Source organism: Zingiber officinale, chromosome 1A (genome assembly GCF_018446385.1).
Source record: "Zingiber officinale cultivar Zhangliang chromosome 1A, Zo_v1.1, whole genome shotgun sequence".
NCBI classification, from domain to species: Eukaryota; Viridiplantae; Streptophyta; class Magnoliopsida; order Zingiberales; family Zingiberaceae; genus Zingiber; species Zingiber officinale.
In genome coordinates, this window is record NC_055987.1 from 96592856 (window position 1) to 96611759 (window position 18904).

Here is an 18904-nt window from a genome sequence, read left to right on the forward strand (position 1 = left end):
TCTTCATTCTCCCCCTAAGAGGGCAAACTCCCTCTAGGTAATGAAAGCCTAACTTACTCCCTTTCATGAGTCCTTTCATTCTCCCCCTATGAGCTTCCCATAGGTAATGAAGGACTAAGCTTAACCATACATTCTCCCCCTATTGGCACACATCAACCCATCGTTGGACACACATCAACCTATGCTCCAATTCTGGGCACACTTCAACAAATCCATTTGTTGAAGACTCTCCCCCTGAAGAGTTGCTCATCGTTGTTCACAACATCACTCGTTGTGATCAACACGATAATGAAGGTCCCATACCCTTCATTTATCCTTAACCTCTCCCTCAATGTTGACAAATACCCAACCTTGAGCATTTTCAACCACTTGAGTGTCCACTTGAAATAATGAGGATATCCACTCCCCATTTTTCCCATTTCAAGTTTAAATGTTCAACATTGAGCAAGTTTACAACATAAGGTTAACCACCTTCCAAAGTTCATGAAAAATAATTTTCATGTCTTTAAAGAGTCCCTCCCCCTAAAGACATGGTGGTAACTTCTGTCATTGCACCAACAATGATTTGGAATCCCTAAACCATTAGGAAACCCAAATGTGGAAGTTTTGAGGTTCAAATATTCAAAATTTGAAACAACCTCAACCTAAACTTCTACTTAGTCTTCGTTAACCAATCCATCCTTGTTTTCAACATGAAAACACCCTTTGTATGTATACAAATGTATTTAAGGGGTTTGGAATGGTTACCTAGACTCAAAGAGGTTCAAAGATGCTGAAATCAGGCCTTCCCAGCCAAAATCAGCAACTTGGATCGATTGGAGTTGGGTTCCAATCGATTGAACCTTTCTGAATCGATCCACGGATCGATTCAGACTCCCTGGATCGATCGGCTGATCGATCCAGCGAGCTTCTGCTCGCGGGAATTGCCGTTTGAATCGATCCATGGATCGATTCATGGAACTCCAATCGATCCATGGATCGATCGGAGCTCTGATAGTTGCTGAAATTCCATTTCAGTCAACTTCAGAAACCCCTAGAAAATTCTACAAAAATCCAAAAATTATGAAATTTCGTGTAGACATTATTTAGGGCATACTTAATCATGGAAAAATAGCTTTCTATGAAAATACATCATATTTTCAAAGATTGACACAAACTTGAAAACTTGCAAAAACTTTAGTGTTTTTCTTCAAGTTTGTGTCTAACTATTCAATGATGATTACTATCAAAAGATAGCCTTCACCAAGGTTTTCCAAAGACATTTTAAAAACATTTTCAAAGCCAATATCCCATCATGTTCCTTGGGCATAATGCACATGACTTGTACATTAGCTTTCCCAATGATGGGAAAACACATAACTATGTGTTTTGATGAACCTAAAACTCAAAAGAATGCACTAAATCAACATCTTGAGTTTTGTTCATCATCCTAACATCTCACTTGTATATAATATGCACTAAAACACATACAAGTCACCTTATAGTTCTTTGTGAGATGTAAAATTTGGTTTTGCCCTATTCTAGGGATCATGCATATCTATCTAGGCATTTTGAGAGGTAGACATCCACCCAGGATGTCACTTGTCAATAAGTGTCGTTAAATGCCATTCGTCCTCAATTACAAGGAATTAAACTTAATGCATGATTATGTTATGACATACATCAAAATAAAATAGCTTTCAAAAGAAAGATTTCTATTGCTACATGATGTATGAATGTCATGACATGGTATTTTTGGATTTTTCATAATAAAACATGAATGCAAAAATAGACATGATGTCATGGCATATGATGGGCAAAACAATCATGGCAAGATTTAGCATAAATAAAATATACCTAGATTAACTATCTAAGTATCCTTAAAGTCTTAGCTAAACTTACACCTTAAACCTAGATTGCCCTAAAGTGCTTCAAGAAAATGCCAAAGCCTAAGTTTGCATTTCTTATTCCCTTGATTAATTTATGCCAATTAAAATAAACATGTCCTCAAATGTTGGCATATTCCATTTTTCCTCAAGAGTAGCACTTTTAAATTTAAGGCCCGGATTGCCTTAAATTGCCTAAGAACATACCAAAAACCCAACTTGATAGTTCTTATTAATTTTCCAATATGTGCCATTTAAGATTAAAATCAATTCTTCCACCATTAGGCATATTTTACTCTTTCAAGGAGTAATCAATAATTCCATTTCATTTTCAAAGGTTAACAAAAACCCTGAAAATGCTCCTTGAGTGTCAATTTCCTCAAAGTTGGGTTAACTACCCTTCTAATCGGAGTTGACACTCTCTAACCCATCTATGGGGTAGAGAAGATGCTCCTAGGAACCCAACACCTATTGGTGCTCCTTGGATGCTCTAGGTACTCACTAGGGATAACTTCCCTAGATACCTTCCTAGTGACCTTGTTGGGCTTCTTAGAAGCCTTGGTCACATTTTCTAGGTCAACTCTAGGGATAACCTCCCTTGTGACCTTGTTTGTGACTTTCTTAGACTTCTTAGAAGTCTTAGTCACATTTATTGCAAAAATACTCTTAGGGATGACTTCCCTAGTATTTTTGGCTTGACCACTAGACCTAGGGTTTGTTCCATAGCTATATGGAACTCTATGGTAAGAGGGCACATCCTTCTTAGCCTTTGGTTTGTATCCCAAACCTCTATGGCCATTAGATGACCTTTGTGCTCCTAGACCTAGGTTATGCTCATTTTGCCCTAATAGGATATTTTCCATCCTTTTTAGGGTCTTTTCCATTTTATTAAGTCTTGACCTCAAGGCTTGATTTTCTCTCACTAAGTCCTTAGTATTTGACCCATGAGCATTTTTGTTTCTAGGCTTGTATCTAAAATCCTTAGAGTTTACGCCTAGATTTTTACCTACAATCCTAGCCTTAGGTGTAGTAGTTTTAGCATGAAAAGCTATATGTTTTTCTTTAACACTATCATGCTTTCTATTTTCATGGTAAATAGCATTAAAATGATAAATGTTAGAACCATCATGCTTTTTACCATAATGTAAAGGGGTAGGCTCAATAAATGTTACCTTCTTCTTTACCTTGGAGGCTCCCCCTTGCCTAGTGCCTCCTTGAGCCTTGACCACCTTCTTCCCCTTGGGGCATTGACTCCGGTAATGCCCCTTTTGATTGCAAGAGAAGCATATGATATGCTCCTTGCTTTTCTTTGTCCCGGGGGTGGTCTCCTTGGGCTTCTCCTTGCCCTTTTGTGCCACTTGGCCCTTCTTCTTGGCCAAATTGGGACACTTGCTCTTGTAGTGCCCACTTTCCCTACACTCAAAACATATTATATGATTTTTATTTTTAATTGAAACATTTATACCTTCTTGTGTAGGGATGGCACTTGCTCCTCCATTTGCTATTTCTTGAATTTCGGAGGTGGCACCATCTTCTTCTTCTTCACTTGACCCGGATGTAGAAGCTTCTTCTTCTTCTTGATCCGGTGTCACCAAGGATTGCTCCCCCTCAATCCTAGAGGTGAAGGCTTCATCATCTTGAATATGAAACAAGGAGTATGCTCCCTCCTTGTTCCCTTCGTTGCATTCCCTTGAGGATGAAGCTTCTTGGATTTCCTCTTCTTCGGAGATTGAGTATCTCTCAACCTCGGGGTCCTCCTCTTGGTCTTGCTCCAAAGAGTCACCCTCTTTGGATTCTTCATGATCTTGTACAGTGGAGGGGATCTCTTCATGAAGCTTGGCCAATTTGCTCCAAAGCTCCTTGGCATCTTCGAATTCTCCAACTCGAGCCAAGATGTGGCTAGGCAATAAATTGACCAGAAGCTTGGTCACTTTGTCATTTGCCTCGCCCCTTTGAATTTGCTCTGAGCTCCATCTGCTTTTCTTTAGAAGCTTGCCTTTGGAGTTTGTTGGAGCTTTGAAGCCTTCCATTAGAGCAAACCATTGCTCTATCTCCATCATAAGAAAATTTTCGATTCTTGATTTCCAAGAATCGAAACTCGTAGAAGTGTATGGTGGAGCCACCCTTGTGTCAAATCCAAGCCCATCTTGGAATTGCATCTTGAAGTTGAGCTTGATAAAGTCTTGAACTTGAAGAATTTGCTCCAACTTCTTCACCCTCTAGCTTTTCTTGATATGCTTGACCCTTCCGGCGATGATTCCGGTGAAGAGCGGCCTTGCTCTGATACCACTTGTTAGGACCAAAAGTAGCTAGAGGGGGGGTGAATAGCTCGTCGCGTGCTCGTTGCTCGGTGTTGCTTGTTTCTTCAAGATGTGCAGCGGAAAATACAGAAACAAACACAAACACGCTAACACTAGGATTTTACTTGGTATCCACCTCACAAGAGGTGACTAATCCAAGGATCCACACCAACGCACACACCCTCCACTATGAATAACACTCCTTTATGGTAACTACCAAAGGCGGAGAAGCCCTACAATACTCTCAATACAAGAAGAAGAAAGGGAAATACAAGTTAAGCAAAAGCTTACAAGATATGCCGTAAAAACCCTAACCCTAACTTCTTCCTCTTGCAATAGATCCGCCTCTTGACTTGGAAAGCCTCCAAGAACCTTCAAGAACTGGCGATCACGTGCTTGTAGAGAGCTGTGGAGGAGCTGGAATGAATCTGAGAAGAGCTCGTGAAGAGATGCCGAAGACCACGCTCGCCTGCGGCTTTAAACCCGACGCAACGGTCGGATCCCGATCGATTCGAATGTTCCGAATCGATCGGGGAGGCTTTGGATCGATCCACGGATCGATTCAGAGCGCCTCTGTGCTCAGGAAACGCGCCTGGATCGATCCACGGATCGATCCAGCGCTTATCGCGCGAAGCAGCATCGTCCCGATCGATCGGCTGATCGATCGGGACCTCTGGATCGATCCACGGATCGATCCAGAAGCTTTCTGTTCGCTGGGAAGAATCTAGATCGATCCACTGATCGATCCACAGCCTGGATCGATCCACGGATCGATCCAGCACTTGGTTTTTGCCCAAAACCAAGTTCCAAACCTCCCTAACCAACATCCGGTTAACCTTGACCTGTTGGTACATCATGCCTCGCATCTGGTCACTCCCTTGACCTGCCAGGACTCCCCACCAAGTGTCCGGTCAATCCCTTTGACCCACTTGGACTTTTACTCGTCGTGCCAAGTATCCGGTCACTCCATTGACCTACTTGGACTTTTACTCATCGTGCCAAGTATCCGGTCACTCCATTGACCTACTTGGACTTCCACCAGATGTCTGGTCAACCTTGACCCATCTGGACTTTCTTCCTTGCCAAGTATCCAGTCAATCCTTTGACCTACTTGGACTTCCCAACACCAGATGTCCGATCATCCTTGATCCATCTGGACTTTCTTCCTTGCCAAGTATCCAGTCAATCCTTTGACCTACTTGGACTTCCCAGCACCAGATGTCCGATCATCCTTGATCCATCTGGATTTTCCCTTGCCTGGCTTCACTCACCAGGGCTTTCACCTAGCTTCACTCACTAGGGTTTTCCATCTGCCTAGCTTCACTCACTAGGACTTCCTTCTGCCTGGCTTCACTCACCAGGACTTTCACCTAGCTTCACTCACTAGGGTTTTCCATCTGCCTAGCTTCACTCACTAGGACTTCCTTCTGCCTGGCTTCACTCACCAGGACTTTCACCTAGCTTCACTCACTAGGGTTTTCCATCTGCCTAGCTTCACTCACTAGGACTTCCTTCTGCCTGGCTTCACTCACCAGGACTTTTCTTCTGCCTGGCTTCACTCACCAGGACTTTCATTTTGCCTAACATCCCAGTTAGGACTTCCCAGTCAAGTATCCAGTCAACCTTGACCTACTTGACTCTTCTTCAATCAATATCTTATTGTCAAACATCTAAACCTAAACCAAGACTCAGCTTGGTTACCCAGGTCAACCTTGACCTGAGGGATATTGCACCAACAGAAAGTCCTAGTGAGTAACGGCACGGCCAAGGGTCGTCGGTCGACGACATGAGAGATCGCCAAATGGGCTGACGACATAAGGGCCGACGGTCGACGACCCGAGGGTCGCCAAATAGGCCAAGAGGGTCGGGTCATTACAATAAAAATGCGCCTTTTTATTGTAACGACCCGGCCCTCTTGGCCCATTTGGCGGCCCATTTGGCGACTCTCGGGTCGTCGACCATCGGCCCTTATGTCGTCGGCCCATTTGGCGACCTTTCATGTCGTCGACCGATGACCCTTGGCCGTGCCGTTACTCACTAGGACTTTCCACCCATGGTCAGTGGATTTTTGCCTCCCCCAGGATTCGAACTCTAAACCTCCAGGCTTAAGTATTAGAGTTTATGAATCCTGGTAACCAAGTGAGATGAGGTGGTCACGCACGGGTGAAGTCCCAAATGCAAGGGTAAGTCGCTTCTCACCTGCAGTAGGATAGCTCCGAGGTTTTGTTCCTTGTTTCTTTCCTTTTTCCCGAAAGCTTGGGACAGATTGTAGGTGCTCTGTGTTTTTGATCGGATTCTATGCTACTTAGTTTCATGTTTTGAGTTTTGATACAAGTTTTAAGCGAGTTCTTTCAATGGTAGCATTGGGGTTCTGCTGTACAAAATGGGTAGGTTGATTCAGAAAGAGGTTCAAGGGATGATTCTGAAAGATATAATATGTTTGATAATGATGTTGCTATTAATCGAGCAAGCATTAGAGAACTACAGAATGAAAGAGAGAGTAGCATCACCAGGATACAAGTTGACAGGCATAGAAATCGGGACAAAGATAGGCATAGAAATCAGGACAAAGATATCATTGATATTAAGTATCATTATAATTGAAGTTTAGCTTGGGTTCTTTTGATAGTGATCTGTTGGGACAGAAATTAGGTAATTCCGATTCAAGTCTGGAGTTGTACTTGTCTCCTTTGTGTTGGATGAGGTTTTGGACAGATTTACTAGTTAGTAACTTATTCTTTGTTGTGTCTTAGCTTGTTATAACAAAAATGCATATTTTTGATACCATGGTTACTTACCGATGTTTTAATAATAGGGTATGTATTGATTATGTTTTGATGGTCATGCAAATTATCTAATATGGAAATGTGTATATTATCGAATATGAAAATGTTGCATGCAAGAACGTATGAGATAAAAAGATGGGTTATAAGTTGTGATTTTTGTTTAAGTATGCATGCCATGTTTTAATGATCATGTACGTATGAATTATATTTATAATGATCATGCATGCTAGGGATAAAAGAGAATAAATTCTTGTTGATTAGAATAAATTGTTAAGTATCATAGGGAGAGGGAAAGAAATAGAAGAGGCTCCAGTATAGGGATAATGGGGACTTGGATAAAAGGACTTGTAAGGAAAGAGTGCAGATTGGAAGTCATAACAGACATGATACTAGAGAGCACCGACATGGAAATCATGAAAAAGAGAGAATAAAGGGAGATTAAATTGTTAATGCTTTACTACCTTGTATGATATCTAAGATCTATATATAAAAGATGTTACCAGATGATCTTGATAAGTTTAGTATGCAGATCTTAGATAAGCTTAGTATGCAGATTTTGTTAAGCTTAGCATGCAGATTTTAGATAAGCTTAGTATGCAGATTTTAGATAATTTTAATATGCAGATTTTAGTTAAGCTTAATATGCAGATTTCTGTTTAAACTTGTATGCAGATTTTGTTTAAGCATTTCAGATTTAGAATTTGTTTAAACATTTTAGTTTTGTAGAAGCATTCCTTTATTGGAAATATTGATAAGAACAAGTATTTTACTTGAACAAGTATAAGAAAGATAAAGAGAAGAAAGAAGAAGGCCAAGGCCTTAAGTAGATCCTAAAGTCAAGACTTTAGGGATTTTGACACACAAGGTGCTAAATAAAATGTCGAGACATTATATATTAGAAGTATTAAAAGATAACAAGTATTTTACTTTTATTAGTGACACTGTATTGGACTCTCAGTTGTCCTTGGGTTGGGCTCCCATAGTCGTCCCTAGGTTTAGATAACATAGTAGTAACGGCACGGCCGACGGTCGACGGTCGACGACCCGAGGGTCACCAAATGGGCCGCCAAATGGGTCGGGTCGTTACAAAAGTAAAAGCAAGTACAGTTGCCGGGCCCAAGAGAAGTTGATTACTATTTTGAAGTATTATAAGTATAAGATTTTGAACAAGTAAAGCAAGTTTTACATAAGTATAAAGTATTAAAGAATAAGTTTTAAACAAGTGAATTAAAGAATAAGTTTAGAATAGATGAATTAAGTTTCACTTCGTTTTAAAATCAGCAAGTTGAGTTTTCTTTTATGCTAGCATGTTATTTAGATTAGCTTACTGTTCTTTGCTATTTTCTGAGCATGAGTAGCTTTACATGTTTAGCATTTCAGCATATCTTGTTTTTTTATTAGTAGATGAGCATGAGTAGTCTTCAGTAAATAATCAGTTAGATCATGTTATAGATAAATGTACATGCATATCATGATTTTGTGAGTTAGATAGCGCTTACTAAGCAAATTTTGCTTATAGATTGCATTTCCTCTTACTGCAGATACAGGAAATGAAAAGATATAGAAAGGAATGCGACAAGGAGGTGTTCGAAGGATGTGTGATGTCAGGACTATGGAAGCCTTGGGACTAGGAAAGAAGTTTTATTTTAGTTTCCATTGTCTTTTGCTATGTTAGAAGTATTTGAGATAGCATTTGTTATTTTGATGTGATTAGGACATAGTAGAAGAATTGTAATCTTGTGTGATGATTTCTGGTGTTGTTCTCTTTTGTTTTGGATTTATTAAACTGCGTGAGAGTCTGTTAGATGTTCCAGCCACATGTGGCTGTGTATATTATGTATGTATGTCAGTTTAAGGTCATCGGTACAGGGGAGACTTTGCCGAAATTTTTCGGTAGGGTTTCCTTGTGATTTTAATCATACCGATTAAGTAGAGTTAGTAGTTAAGTAACGGTCACTCTTAGGTAGTAGTAGTAGTAAGAAGGGTGGTCGTTACAGTTGGTATTGTAATGACCCGACCCTCTTGGCCCATTTGGCGACCTCTAATGTCGTCGACCGTCGGCCCTTATGTCGTCAGCCCATTTGGCGACCTCTCATGTCGTCGACCGACGACCCTTGGCCATGTCGTTACTCACTAGGACTTTCCACCCCTGGTCAATGGATTTTTGCCTCCCCCAGGATTCGAACTCTAAACCTCCAGGCTTATCTCACTTGGTTACCAGGATTCATAAACTCTAATACTTAAGCCTGGAGGTTTAGAGTTCGAATCCTGGGGGAGGCAAAAATCCACTGACCAAGGGTGGACTTCTGCTAGGGGTGGAAAGTCCTAATGAGTAACGGCATGGCCAAGGGTCGTCGGTCGACGACATTAGAGGTCGCCAAATGGGCCGCCAAATGGGCCAAGAGGGTCAGGTCGTTACAATAAAAAGACGCCTTTTATTGTAACGACACGACCCTCTTGGCCCATTTGGCGGCCCATTTGGCGACCCTCGGGTCGTCGGCCGTCGGCCCTTATGTCGTCGGCCCATTTGGCGACCTCTCATGTCGTCGACCGACGACCCTTAGCCGTGCCGTTACTCACTAGGACTTTCCACCCCTGGCAGTGGATTTTTGCCTCTCCCAGGATTCGAACTCTAAACCTCCAGGCTTAAGTATTAGAGTTTATAAATCCTGGTAACCAAGTGAGATGAATTTTTTATTATAACGACCCGGCCCTCTTGGCCCATTTGGCGGACCTCGGGTTGTCGACCGTCGACCCTTATGTCGTCGGATGGGCCGCCAAATGGGCCAAGAGGGTCGGGTCGTTACAATAAAAAGGCGTCTTTTTATTGTAACGATCCGGCCCTCTTGGCCCATTTGGCGGCCCATTTGGCGACCCTCGGGTCGTCGACCGTCGGCGCTTATGTCGTCGGCCCATTTGGCGACCTCTCATGTCGTCGACCGACGACCCTTGGCCGTGCCGTTACTCACTGGGTTCGAACTCTAAACCTCCAGGCTTAAGTATTAGAGTTTATGAATCCTAGTAACCAAGTGAGATGATCTCACTTGGTTACCAGGATTCATAAACTCTAATACTTAAGCCTGGAGGTTTAGAGTTCGAATCCTGGGGGAGGCAAAAATCCACTGCCAGGGGTGGAAAGTTCTAGTGAGTAACGGCAGGGCCGACGACATAAGGGCCGACAGTCGACGACATGAGAGGTCGCCAAATGGGTCGCCAAATGGGCCAAGAGGGTCGGGTCGTTACGATAAAAAGGCGCTTAAGTATTAGAGTTTATGAATCCTGGTAACCAAGTGAGATCATCTCACTTGGTTACCATGATTCATAAACTCTAATACTTAATCCTGGAGGTTTAAAGTTCGAATCCTGGGGGAGGCAAAATTCCACTGACCAGGGGTGGAAAGTCCTAGTGAGTAATGGCACGGCCAAGGGTCGTCGGTTGACGACATTAGAGGTCGTCAAATGGGCCGACGACATAAGGGCCGACGGTCGACGACATGAGAGGTCGCCAAATGGGCCAAGAGGGTCGGGTCGTTACGATAAAAAGGCGCCTTTTTATTGTAACAACTCGACCCTCTTGGCCCATTTAGCGGCCCATTTGGCGACTCTCGGGTCGTCGACCGTCGGCCCTTATGTTGTCGGCCCATTTGGCGACCTCTCTTGTCGTCGACCGACGACCCTTGGCCGTGCCGTTACTCACTAGGACTTTCCACCCCTGGCAGTGGATTTTCGCCTCCCCCAGGATTCGAACTCTAAACCTCCAAGCTTAAGTATTAGAGTTTATGAATCCTGGTAACCAAGTGAGATCTCACTTGGTTACCATGATTCATAAACTCTAATACTTAAGCCTGGAGGTTTAGAGTTCGAATCCTGGGGGAGGCGAAAATCCACTGCTAGGGGTGGGAAGTCCTAGTGAGTAACGGCACGACCAAGGGTCGTCGGTCGACGACAAGAGAGGTCGCCAAATGGAACGACGACAAAAGGGTCGATGGTCGACGACCCGAAAGTCGCCAAATGGGCCGCCAAATGGGCCAAGAGGGTCGGGTCGTTACATACCTTAACTTACCTGCCAAACATTATCCTCTAGACATGTTTGGTCTTTTGTCTGCTCAGTGTCTGATCGCCTGATCCACTAAGACTTTTCCTGCAATACCATATTAGCCAACAACAATAATAGTAATACAGAAAATAATGGTAAACCTAAACCTAGATTTACCGAGATCCGCTGGTCCGGTCAACCGTGCGCGGTCGACCGGAAACCATCCGATCAACCTTGCTTGGAGTTCACTCCTTCAAGACTTCTCGTTATCTAAGGTTACCACCCCCATAGGGTTTTCTCAACCTGGCTTCACTCACCAAGACCTAAGGTTACCACCACTAGGATTTTCTCCACTTGGCTTCACTCACCAAGACTCAGTATTCGGCTACCCAGGGATCAAGTCCTCCAGACCTATCCACCTGGCTTCCACGACATACCGAGATTTCCCTTACCTAGCCTACAACTAGGACTCAGTATTCGTCTACCCAGGGATCAAGTCCTCTAGACCTATCCACCTGGCTTCCTCGATATACCGAGATTTCTCACCTTGCCTAGCCTCCAACTAGGACTTCCCTAGATCAAACTCCATACTTAAACATACTTAAGCATTCTTAAACATATTTGTCTGACATTAAAACCTTGGAGGTCGATTGCACCAACAATCTCCCCATTTTTTATGTTTGACAAATATGTTTAAGTTTGGTAAAAAAGATTTAGATTTCTAACTTAAACCCTTCTTCTCCCCCTTTTGTCATACAACAAAAAGAACTCTCCATAAATGGCTTTAATTGCTAAGGATCCCTAAGTTTTGCACCAACAATGATGGAATACTTGTAAATATTTTCAAGATATGACTAAGGTATTCCCTCACCCATTTGATGTATAATATAGTTTTCAAAAACGAGTCATAGAGATTTTGAAAAGATTCATTCCATTAAAAAATTGAGTAAATTTGCAGTATCTTTTTCAAAATAATTTTGAAGAATGCACTAAGTAAAATCTCTCAAAAAGTATTTCAAGACTTAAAGTTTTTTTTTGCAAAAACCATGATATAAAAGTTTTAATGCTTGCAAAAATTTCTCAGAATTTCTTTCAAGAATACTTTTCAAAAATATTTGGAAAGAGTTTTTATCAAGCATCCTTGTTAATGCTGAGGTCAAAAAATATTTTCAAGTAATTTTCAAGGAAATTCTCTAAGTAAAATTTTATTTGCAAGGAATATTCAAAGTATTTTGGAAACTATGATTTTCCAGAAAGTTTTTAAAAAGTTTGAAGAATATGATTTTGAAAAGATAATGCTTGAGCTAGGTTTAAAAGATAGTATTTTGAGTTTTGTAAACAATTTTTCAAAAATATTTTTAAGTTAATTTCAAAACCAGATTTCTTTAAATAAGTATGTAAAGATAATTTTCAAAAAGTATTTGATTAAGAGATTTTAAAGATAATTTTCAAAAATATTTGTAAAGAAGTTTTATCAAGCAATTTTTTTTAAATGTTTCAAAAGCAAGATTTTGAAAAAAAATTCCTTCAGTCAAGTCTCTCCCCCTTAATCAGACACTCCTTTTAGATATCCTTGTTACCCACAAGGAAGACATTTCTATGTGTATCTAAGGATGATAATTGACTTAAGGTTCTAAAGACTTATGCAATGAAAAATAATAATTTATATACACCCAATCAATCATCAATCAAGATTTGAAAAATATTTTCTTAAGAAAATAGATTTATAAGTTTTCAAAATAATTTAAAAATGATTTAAATTTTAATTTTCTTAGCATCTCATCCATTCTAAGTTTTCAAGTATAGTAATCCTATAATTGTGTGAGATGACTTTATTGATTTTGAGTTTGTTGAAATTTAAATTAAATTTTAGTTAAACTTTGATTATTGTAAGTTAAATAGATGGTAACATTTATTTTGTGAATTAATTGAATTAATGTTTAGTTTAGAAATTGTAAAGTTATTAAGTGGATTTGGTTAAGAATTATTTTTAATAGTTGCTAGATTATTGATTGATTTAAAAATAATTTAAAGGCTAGTTTCAATTGAATTTAGTATTATTATTAATCAGGGATTAAAAATTTGATTATAAATTTTGTTTAAGTTTAAAGTACTTTTTGATGATTAAGGTTAAGATTTAAAGTTGAAATTCATTAAGTTAAGTTAATTTAATTAAGTTATTGTTATTAATCATTGATTTAATATTAAAGTTAAATCATTTTATTGATTATAGTCATTAAAGATTATGTCTATTAGTCATTGATTAGGGTTAATTAATTTAGTTTTATTTTAAAGTTGTTTTAAAATAATTTTGATTAAGTTTTAAAATAATTTTAATTAAGTTGTAAAATAATTTTGATTAAATTTTAAAATATTTTTGATTAAGTTTTAAAATACTTTTAATTAAAATTTTAAATATTTTTAATTAAGTTTTAAATACTTTTAATTAAAATTTTAAATATTTTTAATTAAGTTTTAAATTAATTTTAATTAAGTTTTAAAATATTTTTAAATAAGTTTTAAATTTAATTGAGCTAAGTTTGAGTTGATTTAGTTTGAATTTGAAAGTTTGAATTTGAATTAATTAAGTTTAAATTTAATTGAGTTAAGTTTGAATTGATTTAGTTTGAATTTGAATTAATTAAGTTTAAATTTAATTAGGTTTGAGTTAGATTTGAATTTAATTAGGTTTGAATTAGATTTGAATTAAGTTTGAATTTAATTGAGTTAAGTTTGAATTAATTTGAATTTATTGAAAGAGGTTATTGAACTCATGTTATATTCAAACTTAGCTTTGGGTTAATCAAGCAGACATCCTAAGGATAAGTTTCAGTTCAGTGGCGAGGCATATGACCTACTTGAATATCATTAGACCACTTGTTGAAGACTTTCCAAACTATTCCTGCCCAAAAAACTTAATACTAAATTTTGTTCTAACTAGCCCATGTTTGACTGGGGTAGCTTCGGTCAGATCCACTAAGTCTAGTGCACCAGGTAGAATTCCATATTCAGCCTAGACATGCCTTCGACAAAGTTTCCTTGACGTACTATCATCCCAATCCATTCCGGTGCTATGTTGTTAGGATTTGGTAAACTTTTTTCATCTAACCGTTCTAAATTAAGAAAAGATGAATAACATGTTATATAACAGTTAAGTATGCATGATCATGACAATTCAAACAAGTCATGCATAATACAAATTGTTTGTGTTGTTGTTGTATATTATTATTTTTATTAAGTTATTGTTATTGTTATTATTATTATTATTGTTGTTGTTGTTTTATTATTATTGTTATTATTATAGTTATTATTATTATTATTATTATGTTCCATAATTAAAAGTACATGATTATAATTAGGTTCGTGGAGATTTTGTTTTAGATTTGGTTTTGATTTATAACTTAAATCTAGATTATTAATAATGTTTTCTAATATATTAATTTTGTTTTTCAAAACATTATTTTGTTTTTCTAATTTTTTAAACTTTGATTTATAGTTTAGTTTCTTATTTTTATTTAAATTTTTTGTTAAATTATGTTTATTGTTATTTAATTCTAGACAATTATTGTTTTGATTTAAATTCAAATTATCTTGAATAAATAAACTTTGATTAACTGAATCGGGGTCTTGATTAAGTTTTTGGTTGATTTGGTCAATTTTAGTTATATTTGAATTAATTAAGTTTTTATTAGTTAGATTATTTTTGTTAAGTAATTTTAATGTTGGATTTTCATGCATTTTTAATTTCATATTACAATTCAAACAAGAAGGATCTAAAGCATGCAAATTTTCATATAATTTAAATTTATTTACCATACTAGCTCCCCCTGAATCCTTGGGTCTTCTCTCCGGGCATTGAGATTTGTAGTGTCCCATCTTTTTGCACTTGAAACATTCGATGTGGTCCTTCCTTTTCCGGACTCTAGGCTTAGGCTCCTCCTTTGCCTCCGGTTGTGCGGATTGGTTCATCGGGCATTTATTTTTGTAATGTCCTTTTTCTCTGCAACTAAAACATGTTATGTGTTCTTTAAATTTTGAATTTAAAATATTACCTTTTGAATCCTTATTAGGATTCTCCCCCTTGATCATTGCCACTTCGGATTCAGGCTCGAACATTTGGTTGGGCTTAGGTTCAGGTTTGGACACTTGTTCTGACTCGAGTTCGGATCCATTAGCCTCCTCCTCAGCCACTAGTGCGATGAAGTTGATTTGGTCTTGTTCTTCTAGATCTGGCTCTGAGGATAGCTCTGCGGATTCAAACTCGGATTCGAACTCACTTTCGTCTTGATCTTGTAGCCTCGACGGAGTCTCGTGAAGCATGATCAATTTGGTTCACATCTCGAATGCGTTCTTGTAACCCTCTAATTGACACAAGACTTCATTAGGCAAAATATCTATCGACATATTCATTACCTTTGTGTTCGATTCTGAGTTTCGAGAAGGTTGTCTTAGTGCGATCCAGTTATCGAAATTGTTGCTTCCAACGAAGCATTCCATCATTTGCCTCCAGGAATTGAAGTAGACTTGATCGTACGGTGGAGGGTCGTAGATACTTCGTCCTTCTTGATATGATATCGACATTCTTGCAAGAAAAGATTTAAAAGAAAAATATTTCCAAGACTTTCGCCTTGGGATTAGTAGTGCTTGAAAGATAAAGATAAGAAGAAAAAAGAATATACTAAAAGAAAAGGAAAAAGTTTTAAAATGCTTTGAAAAACGGTTAAGTTATTTCAGAGCTAACGAGGCTCTGATACCAATTGATAGATCGTTTGAAGCGATAGAGAGGGGGGGTGAATATCGCTCTTTTAAAACTATTCTTTTCTTTCAAATCAAAGTCATGCACAACGGAAAGTAAATAGAGACAGTTTGTTTACTTCGTTCGGAGCCTAGCTCGACTCCTACTCGAAGACTCGCGGTCCTTGACCGCACCGGTGAGCAAACCACTATAACTCTTCTTTCCGAAATTCTTCGGAAAGAAGCAGATCGTACAATGGAGCAAGATAGTAACACCCTACTATCTTGCTTAAATGAATTACAAATGCAAGCTTAAAATAAATTTTACCGACAACTTAAAATGAAGATATAGCTTAGGTCGGCACTTCCGGATGGTGTAGCTTGTTGCAACACAGTATTAAGCAAAGTATCCCTGCAACACAAAGGTTAGCACAGTAATATATAATGCATGAGTATGACAGTTAGGACTGTCTTGATCTCAACTTGGAAACCTTCCCGGTTTCTTTAGTTGGATCAGCGACCTTAGGTTGTTCCCTTTAGGAACCCGACCTCACTGTCACTCTTCCAGTTGCATACCTTAACTTACCTGCCAAACATGATCATCCAGACATGTTTGGTCTTTTGTCTGCTCAATGTCTGATCGCCTGATCCACTAAGACTTTTCCTGCAATACCATATTAGCCAACAACAATAATAGTAATACAGAAAACAATGGTAAACCTAAACCAAGATTTACCGAGATCCGCTGGTCCGGTCAACCGTGCGTGGTCGACCGGAAACCATCCGATCAACCTTGCTTGGAGTTCACTCCTCCAAGACTTCTCGTTACCTAAGGTTACCACCCCCTTAGGGTTTTCTCAACCTGGCTTCACTCACCAAGACCTAAGGTTACCACCACTAGGATTTTCTCCACTTGGCTTCACTCACCAAGACTCAGTATTCGGCTACCCAGGGATCAAGTTCTCCAGACCTATCCACCTGACTTCCACGACATACCGAGATTTCCCTTACCTAGCCTACAACTAGGACTCAGTATTCGGCTACCCAGGGATCAAGTCCTCCAGACCTATCCACCTGGCTTCCACGATATACCGAGATTTCTCACCTTTCCTAGCCTCCAACTAGGACTTTCCTATATCAAACTCCATACTTAAACATACTTAAGCATTCTTAAACATATTTGCCTGACATTAAAACCTTGGAGGTCGATTGCACTAACAATAATGATAATAATACAAACATAAAAATGTATGTATACCAATAATGTAATTATTTTTTGATACTTGAACCACCAACATTAGATCTAGACATACAAACAAGAGGAGGCAACTGGATCCTACGAGTGTTCATCTATTGAAAATATTGTAAAATTTGTTCATTTTCAATTGTAGCAAAAATATCATTCTCGATGTATACTACTAAACTGTCATTCATCCACTCATCCTCCATCCTATTACACAAATCAGTCTTGATAATTTTCATCATAGAAAAAACTCTTTCAACAGAAGTAGTTGCAACTAGTAAAACTAATGCTAACTCGATCAAATGATATACCAATAAAAAAATTGTATTCTTGCCCGTTTCAACCATCTTTTTAGCAAGACTTCCCAAATCTTCAATCATAGAAAATTCACCCCGTACATTTTGAATGTAAGTCTCAAGTTGGTTCTCAAGTATTACACGATCAGACAATGAAAAGTCCCCCGGATAAAGTTCAGCAAGGTGAAGTAGCTTACCAATATCAAATTGAGAAAAAAAAAGTTCTTTGGATCTAAGCAAGCAATGCAAGTAAGTACCTCCGTACTTGATTCTGAAAACCAATTATTCATCTCTTGAACCATCATATCAAGAACCTAATATTGTAACAATAAAAAAATGAATAAAAAACATTATTAGAAAAATTAAAATTCAATAAAATATTTAAAAATATTACCTGACAAAAAATTTCAATACGATAGTGATGAAAATTAGTAATCATTTGTCCATTACGTCTGCTGCGACCACGAGTTCTCATATTTTCTTCCATATTCGGTACTGGGATCATATGATTAGTACAAAATTTGATGACGATATTCTCTCATCCTTCCTCTCTCAATTTTTGTAATCGATCTTTCATTGTCTTGATCAAACTGACAGCCAGTACAATATTTTAATCCTTTTGTTGTAAGGCAAGTGACTATTCATTTGTGATTCCCAATAAAGATTTCACCAAATGCATCACAAACACAAATTCATAACTCTTCATCTTATCAATTAAACTGGTGGCGATACCACTATTATCATTATTAGTACCATCATCATACACATTTTCAAGCACTTTTAAAACAGAAGTCTACGTAGACATCAAATGGATATTAATCATGTAATGTGAACCCCAACGAGTATCCCCTGGTCGTTTTAAACTGATTTCCTGATTTTTTTTCCTTTGCCACTAACAATATCTCCTTTCTCCAAATATTCTACAAGTCTATCATGTTCAAATTGTCTAAACTTATCTTTTCTTTTACATGAAGCACCAGTAATATTCACAATCATAGTAACATATTGGAAGAAATCACTCACAATTCGATTGCTTTTAGCAACTGCAACAACAACTAGTTGAAGTTGGTGAGCAAAACAATGGGCATACCTTGCTGATAAATTTTCCTTCAATCCATTATACTCACCTCGCATATTTGAAACTCCATCGTATCCTTGACCTCTCAATCTCGATAATGGCAACTTATGTTTTGCAAACAATTCATCAATAGCCCTCTTCAAAGAAATAGCAGAAGTATTAAACACATATACAATAGCAAGAAATCTTTCAATAACACATCCATGTTTGTTCACGTATCTTAAAACAACTCCCATGTTTGTTCTTTGACACTCATCAATCATAAGAGAAAATATATTGTCTTTTATATCATTAAGAATGACATTTGTGACTTCAGCAGCACAAGCCCGTGTTAAATCCTTTTGAACTATTGGAGACTTCATTTGATTGTTTCCAGGAGCATTTTCATTCATGGTCTTGGCAACCTCATCATTTCTTTGGGTATACCACTCAATCAATTCAAGAAAGTTACCTTTATTTGAGGAACTCAATGACTCGTCATGTCCACGAAAAGGCAAACATTGTTTCAAAAGAAAGGGTGTAACATCTAAAGTTGTCGTTAATCGAGTGCGATATGCAACCTCCAT

General features: G+C 38.3%; 1 protein-coding gene across 1 annotated transcript; it reads right to left on the bottom strand.

Moving 5' to 3' along the window:
* Positions 1 to 17071: 17071 nt before the first annotated feature.
* Positions 17072 to 18904, bottom strand: LOC122000593. The gene is made up of 5 exons (XM_042554957.1): positions 18388 to 18904; positions 18158 to 18303; positions 17931 to 18053; positions 17518 to 17574; positions 17072 to 17452 (listed from the first exon to the last, which is right to left on the bottom strand). The coding sequence occupies exons 1-5, from the start codon at positions 18902 to 18904 to the stop codon at positions 17072 to 17074; spliced, it is 1224 nt and encodes a 407-aa protein (XP_042410891.1).

Bases quoted from the DNA above. Each gene is read 5' to 3' on its own strand.
- LOC122000593 (XM_042554957.1), bottom strand. From the start codon at position 18,904: ATGGAGGTTGCATATCGCACTCGATTAACGACAACTTTAGATGTTACA. The intron at 18,054-18,157 runs GTTAGTGGCAAA...ATGTCTACGTAG, and splicing joins ATTTGGAGAAAGGAGATATT to ACTTCTGTTTTAAAAGTGCT. The intron at 17,453-17,517 runs GTACTTACTTGC...GATATTGGTAAG, and splicing joins TTTCAGAATCAAGTACGGAG to CTACTTCACCTTGCTGAACT.